The sequence below is a fragment of the Dipodomys ordii genome, unplaced genomic scaffold (assembly GCF_000151885.1).
Source record: "Dipodomys ordii isolate 6190 unplaced genomic scaffold, Dord_2.0 Scaffold28, whole genome shotgun sequence".
NCBI classification, from domain to species: Eukaryota; Metazoa; Chordata; class Mammalia; order Rodentia; family Heteromyidae; genus Dipodomys; species Dipodomys ordii.
The window spans coordinates 15,677,123-15,686,010 of NW_012267244.1; the positions used below are offsets into that span (position 1 = coordinate 15,677,123).

The 8,888-nt window shown below is 39.3% G+C and overlaps 1 protein-coding gene across 1 annotated transcript in view; it reads left to right on the forward strand.

The window, feature by feature from the left end:
* The window catches only part of Bdp1 (B double prime 1, subunit of RNA polymerase III transcription initiation factor IIIB), a 110,846-nt gene that overhangs the window by 37,158 nt on the left and 64,800 nt on the right, over positions 1–8,888 (forward strand). The window contains exons 13-17 of the mRNA XM_013015828.1: positions 434–525; positions 2,193–2,385; positions 4,445–4,578; positions 5,453–6,536; positions 8,301–8,506. Coding sequence (XP_012871282.1) covers positions 434–525; positions 2,193–2,385; positions 4,445–4,578; positions 5,453–6,536; positions 8,301–8,506 — 1,709 coding nt within the window. The remainder of the gene's footprint in view (positions 1–433; positions 526–2,192; positions 2,386–4,444; positions 4,579–5,452; positions 6,537–8,300; positions 8,507–8,888) is intronic.

Genomic DNA, 8,888 nt, shown 5'->3' on the forward strand with positions numbered 1-8,888 from the left:
TTTTTTTTTTTTGGGTCCAGTCGTGGGGCTTGAACTCTGGGCCTGGGCGCTGTCCCTCAGCTCTTCAGCTCAAGGCTAGCGCTCTACCACTTGAGCCACAGCGCCACTTCTGGATTTTTTCTTATGTGGTGCTGAGGAATCGAACCCAGGGCCTCGACCATGCAAGGCAAGTGCTCTACCACTGAGCCACCTTCCCAGCCCCTGCAATTTTGTTATTTAGAAATACAGATTTCATTGGTTTTTTATTTATATACATTAATATTACAAGTTATGCTTCATTATGACAAAAGAAATACATTCACCTTGAAATGAAAACAAAAATTGTTTTATTATTCAGATGTAATCACTCTTTTCACATTTATCCTATCTTTGTGGGGTTTTTTACCTACTTTTTATGGAAAGTAGATTAAAGTATGAAAAATTAATTTCATAGGATTCCATGGAAAAGGAGAAGAGGAATGTAATTGACAGTTCAGAATTAGAGAGTACAAGAAGAGAGGACTCAGAAGCTGACACTGTATCTACGTAAGTACTTGGGAAGTAGTGTAAAAGGAGTAACATTGATTGATTGATTGATTGTCGGTCATGGGGCTTGAACTCTGGACCTGGGTACTGCTCCTGAGCTCTTCAGCTCAAGGCTCGCACTCTACCACAAAGCTAGCACAGTACCACTTCTGGTTTTCTGAGTGATTTATTGGCAATAAGAGTCTTACGAACTTTGCTGCCCCGGCTGGCTTTGGCTTTGAACGGCGATCCTCAGATCTCAGCCTCCTGAGTAGCTAAGATTACAGGGGTGAGCCACCGGCATCCGGCCAACTTTTATATATATATTTTTTTGTTGGTTGTACGGCCTGAACTCTGGGCCTGGGTGCTGTCCCTCAGCTCTTCAGCTGTAGACTAGCCCTGTACCACTTGAGCCTCAGCCCCACTTCCACCTTTTTCTGCTTATCTGGTGCTGAGGAATGGAATCGAGGACCTCATGCATGCAAGGCAAGCTCTACCACTGAGTCATCTTCCCAGCCCCATAATTCTTTTCTTTTTGTGCTGATCCTGGTGTTCTTCAGCTCAAAGGGAGCGCTCTACCACTTTGAGCCACAGCGGCCACTTCTGGTTTTTCTGGGTGGTTTATTGGTTTATTGGAGATAAGATTTCTGCCTGGGCTAGCTTTGAACTGTGATTCTCAGATCTCAGCCACCTGAGTAGCTAGGATTACAGCTGTGAGCCACTGTCAACCTGGTTTGATAATAGATTTTTGGGCTAGTTAATGAAGTACTTTTTGTAAGTTTTAACTAATTCTCTGAAGTACACAATAGTATCCTGAATGAATGAATGAGGAATAATACTATCATGTGCTTATCAAACAAGATTTCTACTAATTTTGCAATGAAATTCACTTAAATTTTTTTTAGTGCTGGGGTTTGAATTCAGGGCCATGTGCTTGCTAGGTAGGTCCTCTACCATTTTAGCAATGCCCCTAGCCCTTTTTACTTAAATTATTTTTCAGATAGAATATTTCATTTATGCCTATGCTAGTTTAGAATTGGATCTTCCTATTTATGCTTCCCATGTGGCACCTATTACCACAATAGGCTTTTTATATCCAGTTAGAATAGAGTTTTATGAATATTATTCCTGGGCTGGCCTGTAATAATGAACTTGCCGTTCATTCTTTACCTCCTATTAGCTAGACTTACTGGTGTCAGTCACTGTATTTACCTGGCATACAAATATTTTAGTTGAAGCCGGGAGCTGGTAGCTCATGCCTATAATCCTAGCTGAGATCTGAGGATCACGGTTCAAAGCCAAGTCTGGATAGGAAACTCTGTGAGACTCTTACCTCCAATAAACCATTAGAAAACCAGAAGTGATAGTGTGGCTCAAGCGGTAGAGTGCTCACCTTGTGCTGAAGAGCTCAGGAACAGCACCCAAGTCCAGAGATCAAGCCCCATGACCGACAATAACAACAACAACAACAAATACTTTAGTCAAGTTTCAGAATTATGCCTCCTCTAAATAGTACCATATCCGTCTGTGAGTATTTTTGAAGATGTTCTTGAGCTCTTTTGAGAATTATCTTATATTCTTCCTGGTTTACTTATTCATAAAACCAGGGAGAAGGAAATAGTGAAAGAGAAGCAATTTTGGTAAGTTTGATTAAGCACTGATTTTTTTTTTTCTCTTTGTGGTTCTAGTTTGAGTGAAAAAACTTGTCTGCAGGAAGATAATCAGCCAAAGGCTTGCAAAACTGTACGACCAATGCGGGGCCGATTACAACGACCAAAGCCAAATGTAGGGAAAGCTTTAGAAAGAAAAATGATCACACCACAGGAAAAAATTGGGGACAATATAGAGAAGAATGGGAATGAATCTTGTGTTGATAGAGATGTAAGTACTTTGATTCTATTCCACATTTTGCTAAATAAATAAGGTTTACCATAAGCCTCTTAACCTTTTAAAAACATCATTTCTATATAACTTGTGCTAACATACTATATTTGTGGTCAATATCTCTTAGCAGCTTTGCTTATTTTAAAGTTTTATTTTATTTTATTTTTTTATTTTAAAGTTTTCTAGTGGGGTTTTCTAGTGATTTATTGGAGATAAGAGTCTCACAGAGTTTCCTGCCCTGGCTTTGAACCGTGATCCTCAGATCTCAGCCTCCTGAGTAGCTAGGATTATAGGCGTGAGCCACTGGCACCCAGCCAAACTTACACATTCTAGGGAAGTACTTTACTACTGAGTCACTACCCACCAATTCACAAATGGAGATAGGTAATTATGTGACTTATTACTGTTTGTCTTAAACAAACTTAAAAAGTTAAAAGCTTCCCACTAAAGCATAATTCTAAGGATAAGATTATGAATTTTGCTTTGGTTTTCTGTTTGTGGTGAATGGGAGTTGAATTCAAGGCCTTGCATATCCTAGGCAAGTACTTTACCACTATGCTACATCCTCAGCTTATTAATATTTCTTTTTTTTTTTTGTCTGTCGTGGGGCTTGAACTCTGGGCCTGGGCGCTGTCCCTCAGCTCTTCAGCTCAAGGCGAGTGCTCTACCACTTGAGCTACAGTACCACTTCCGGTTTTCTGGTGGTTTATTGGCGATAGGAGTCTCACGGTCTCTCCTGCCCGAGCTGGCTTTGAACTGCGATCCTCAGATCTCAGCCTCCAGAGTAGCTAGGATTACAGGCGTGAGCCACCAGCCCCCGGCTTTTGTTAGTATTTCTTGATGGTTTAATTCCTATGATTTATAATATAATTATAACAATTAGAAGAATTTGGAAAGATGAACCATGGTGTAATTCTGAGGATGAGACTGAAACACATGAGACTGAAACATTGCTTTGTGGTTGGTTGGAGAACAGTGGAGGTGGAGACTTTGAGTATAGTTGGTGCCTTAGAGAGTTTTCTTACATACCTAAAGGAAAAGGCAAAAACAGAAACTTTAGAAAGCATTTTTTGGATATCATTTTATAATTATGAACTTCAAACTTTTAATTTTTTATTATATCCAATTAAATTTTTAAAAGTTTTTTTTTGGTCCAGTCGTGGGGCCTGAACTCTGGGCCTGGGCACTGTCCCTTAGCTCTTCAGCTCAAGGCTAGCTCTCTACCACTTGAGCCACAGCGCCACTTCCGGCTTTTTTCTTATGTGGTGCTGAGGAATCGAACCCAGGGCCTCAGGCATGCAAGGCAAGCGCTCTACCACTGAGCCACCTTCCCAGCCCCAAATTTTTATTTTAATTTTATTTATTTATTTATTTATTTTTTAGCAGCCCCAAATTTTTAAAAGTTTTTTATTCAACTTTTTTTTTGTTATACTAGGATTTGAATTTTATTCTTTTAGTTTGCTACGTAGTGGTTCTACCATGTCTTTTTATTGGTGAGGATCTTGCTTTTTTTACCCTGTGCTGCAATTCAATCATAATCCATTTACTTCTCCTGCATAGATAGGATTACAGGCATGGGCTGCTATGTCTAGCATTCTTGTTGACAGGAGATCTCACTTGTTTTTCTTTTTGCCAGTCCTGGGCTCTGGGCCTGAGTCTCTCTGCGTTCAAGGCTCAAGGCTAGCACTCTATCACTTGAGCCACAGTGCCACTTCTAGCTTTTTCAATTTATGTGGTACTTATGAATGGAACCCAGGGCTTCATGCATGGTAGGAATACCACTGAGCCACATTTCCAGCCCAGATCTCATTTTTTAAATTGTCACATTTATTCTCTTGATCTCTTACTCCAAGTAGTACACAACTAGGGTTAGCTAAGTAACAATTTTCATTGAAGTTTTTCAAATTTACTTGTTTTGTTGTAAATTTGCTTTTGTTTTTTGTATTCTGTGAGAATTGAACTTAGGCCTTCGCTCAGGCAAGGATCATGCCCCTTAAACAATACCCATTGTTCTTATGGTAAATCTAAAACAGTAACATTTTTGTTTGGTGTTAAGATTACTCCACAAACAACAGATCAGACCTTTAAAAACTTCCAGTGCGAAGATACCATATCAGAATCTGAGAAGACTAATAGTCCTTTTCAAAATGTACTGCCAGATGAGTCCAAAGATCTTAATCAATATCTAAGGTAAGCATTACTTAATGGTCAAGTAATTTTAACTTTTTTTTTTTTTAACAAGTCCTGAGGCTTGAACTTAGGGCCTGGGCACTGTCCCTGAGCTTCTTTTGGTCTACCACTTGAGTCACAGCGCCACTTCTGGCTTTTTCTGTTTATGTGGTATTGAGGAATCAAACTCAGGGCTTCTTGCATGGTAGGAAAGCACTCTACCACTAAGCTATATTCCCATCCCCCAATTTTAAAGTTTTATATAAAGTTTTATGGCCCTCATTTTTTTTTCCTTTTTCTCCCTTCCCTCCCCTCCTTCCCTTCCCTCCCCTTCCTCCCCTTCCTCTCCTCCCTCTCTCCCTTCTTTCCCTCCCTTCCTCCCTCCCTCCCTTCCTTTCTGTTCTGAATTCATTCTTTCTTTTTGGCTAGTTCTGAATTCAGGACCTGAGCTCTGTTCCTTAGCCCTTTCATTTAAGGCTAATGCTCTACCACTTGAGCCACAGTTGTACTTCTGGCTTTTTGGTGGTTAACTGGCCAAAATAATCTAATCAATATTTCTGCCTTAATTGGCTTCAAACCTTGAACCTTTATACCTAGATGTCAGCCTCCTGAGGTCACTTTCTTCATTACTGTTTTGCTTTAACTTCCCTTTCTTCCTCCCTCCTTCCCTTCCATTGATACATTTATTCATAGTTAGAGTCTCCTTGTGCAGCTTACACTGGCCTTAAATATCCTCCTGCTTCAGTGTCTTGAATGCTGAGATTACAGGTGTGCAACACCATGACTGGCTTTAATAGTTTTTAGTTTTAGGACTTCTTGTGTTTCCATAGTTATTTCTCACCCATCCTCTCAACTTTCAGTCTAATTTAAGATTTCTTTTTTATCCCCCCATAAGCATTCCAGAGGATAATGAAACAAATGTACTCAAACAAGTCTCAATTCAAAGGACTCTATTTCAGAAGCCAAAGCCAAATATAGGAAGAAGAAATGGAAAAAGAGAAATTTCCTCAAAGGGAGAGGTGCCAGAAGAAATTCTTGTCTCTCAAGAACTAACAGCAACTTCGAGAGAAACTGTAAGACTAGATACTTCACCTGGGGAGAAGGTACCAAGTACAACTGCTAGTAAGGAATTGGACTCAGATTTAAAAGCAACTGGAAGAAGTGACATCTCTCCCAGTGAGATCATTACAGAAATGACTGATATCACTGGGGAAACGGAGACAGATTTGAAAGGAATTGAAAGAGACATTTCCCCAAAAGAGACAGTACAGGGAATGATTGATATCACTGTAGAAACAGAGACTGCTTTGAGATCAGCTAGAAAAGAGGTTTCTTCAAAGGAGACAATACCTGAGTTGATTGATACCATTGAGGAAAATGACACAAATTTGGAAGAAAGTGGAAAGGAAATAGTTCCACAAGAAAGTGGCCCTGATGTAGACAAGCCTGCAATTGAGATGGAGATGAGTTTGAAAGAAACTGGAAAAGAGAGAACATCAGAAATGATTGTTACTACTAACAAAAGAGATTTAGAAGAAACTGAGGGAAGAGAAAGATCTGCACTGCTAAAGGCCCAAGAGGAGGCCAAAACTATAGATGAAATGAAAATATATTTGAAAGAAATCAGAGGAGAATCATCCCAAGGAGTAAAGGTATTAGAGGAGGCTAGTGTTACTGGAAAAAGGGAAATTGATTTCAATGAAACTGGAAAAGAAGACATTTCCCTGATGGAGGTAGTATCAGGAAGGTTGACTGCCATTGAGGAAACTGAGGCAGATTTCAAAGACACAGGAAGAGAAATTTCTGAAGGGATCAATATTACTAAAGAAGTAATGGCAGACTTGGAAGAAGATGGAAATATAGACATTTCTCCAAAGGAAAATGCAGCAGAGGAATCTGGTACTTCAAAACAAAATGAGACAAATGTATTGCAGAGCAGTAGTAGTGACTGCATCCCTGTGCCTTCATGTGATATGGAAGTATGTATTTTTCTCTTCTTTAAACATTTTTTTTTTTTTGCCAGTCATGGACCTGAACTTTGAGTCTGGGCGCTGTCCCTCAGCTCTTCAACTCAAGGCGAGCGCTCTACCGCTTGAGCCACAGCACCACTTCTGGCCTTTTCTGTTTGTGTGGTGCTGAGGAATCGAACCCAGGGCCTCATGCATGCAAGGCAAGCACTCTACCACTGAGCCACCTTCCCAACCCTTCTTTAAACATTTTTGAGGCCTGGGAATGTAGTTTAGTGGTAGAGTACTTGCCTAGCATGCATGAAGCCCTGGGTTTGATACCTAAGTACCACATAAACAGAAAAAGCTAGCAGCGGTATTATGGTTCAAGTGGTAGAGTGCTATCATTGAACAAAAGAAGCTCAGGGACAATGCCTAGGCCCCGAGTTCAAGCCCCATGGCTGACTAAATAAATACATAAATAAATACATAAATAAATTCATTGTGAAGCTGGTAGCTCACACTAGTTAATGCTAACTACTTAGGAGGCTGAGATCTGAGGTCACTGTTTGAGGCTAGCCTGGTCAGGAAAGTCTGTGACACTCTTATCTTCACTAAACTACTCTGAAAAAAACAGAAGTGTTGTATCTCAAGTGGTAGAACTCTAGTTTTGAACACATTGAAGTTCAGGGACAGAGCCAAGGCCCTGAGTTCAAGCCCCAGTACTGGCAAAAAAAATATTTTTATTTTTGGAATACTTTTTCAGAGAAAAGTTGCCAAAATAACTTCACATTATTTCATGATTATTGCCCTTAAATTCAATAGCACTTAAAGTCTCTGAAAGCCTAAAGTCTTCTTTTAGCCTGAATTTTGTGTTTCAGGATTGTTACCAACATTTGTGTATGTGTACACACGTATGCACACACCCGTATTCGGACTTAAACTCGAGATCTTGTGCACTTGCTTGTTTTTTTTTTCACTCAGAACTGGTGTTCTCCCACTTGATCTACACCTCTGCTTCTGGCTTTTTGCTGGTTAATTGGAAATAAGTGTGTCATTGATTTGTTTGCCTGGTCTTTCTTTGAATTGTAATCTTCAGATCTCAACCTCCTGAATAGCTAGTATTATAGGTGTAAGCCACCTTTAATTTGTTTTCTTTAAAAACAAAGCAAACCGAAACTTAAATAGGTACTATTTCTCATGGCAATTTGGTGTTGGTTAAAGAAATACATAAAATTGGACTGGATATGTACTAACTTTATGAAGCTGGAATTATTTCTCTTGCCCATGGTTATTTCTGTTTCTTTCTTTATTTCTTTTCTTACTACATTCTCTTCACTTAATAACAATTCCTTTTTCTTGACAGTTGCCTTATTTAAGTTCATACACTTGAAACAGCTAGCGCTGTACCACTTGAGCCACAGCACCACTTCTGGCCTTTTCTGCTTATGTGGTGCTGAGGAATTGAACCCAGGGCCTCATGCATATGAGGCAAGCACTTTACCACTGAGCCATTGTTCCAGCCCCACTTGAAACATTTTTTAGGACTATTTTTCTAATTTTTAAAGTTTTTAAAAAAGATACAATGGCATTTATGGTTTGGAGTAATTATAAAATACAATATAAAAGGAAGATATTCTAGAGTTCTATGTTTTAACATTTGTAGTCAATCTTACTTGAAAGTTAAAAAAAACAAGCTTAACTTTTTAAAGGATTGTGTCTAGAAAATTGTAGGCTTTTGTTTGAAATGTCTATGAACGTTGTATATATTTAGCTTTACTTTGTTTTTTGCTTTAGAACATTAGAACTGAAGCAGCCTCGGTGATGTGTACATCTACAAAAGAGAAAGAAAGTTCTGAAAAGGAAGTGTCAAGTCATTTGAAGACTTTTTCACAGAGTTCTGGGCTTTGTGAAGCAGATCAGGTTGTACAACCTACAGATAATGCAGATCAGGTGGTACAACCTACAGATAATGCAGAACACTTGTCAGCGAGTAACTTAAGGTACAAGTTGGTGTGTGTGTGTGTGTGTGTGTGTGTGCATGCACATGTACTTAAAAAAAAAAACTCCCCAATAAGCATTTATTTTATAACAGTTTGAAAGTTACAGAAAGTATGTGAAGACTGACAGAAACTCTGTGTATGCATAAACCATTTCTCCTATTATTAGAATCTTATATATGGTAAATTTGCTATAATTAATGATCCAATATTAAAAAGTACAATATTAAAAGTCCACATAGGGGCTGGGAAGGTGGCTCAGTGGTAGAGCGCTTGCCTTGCATGCCTGAGGCCCTGGGTTCGATCCCTCAGTACCATATAAGCAAAAATAAAAAAGCTGGAAGTGGCGCTGTGGCTCAAGTGGTAGAGTGCTAGCCTTGAGCTG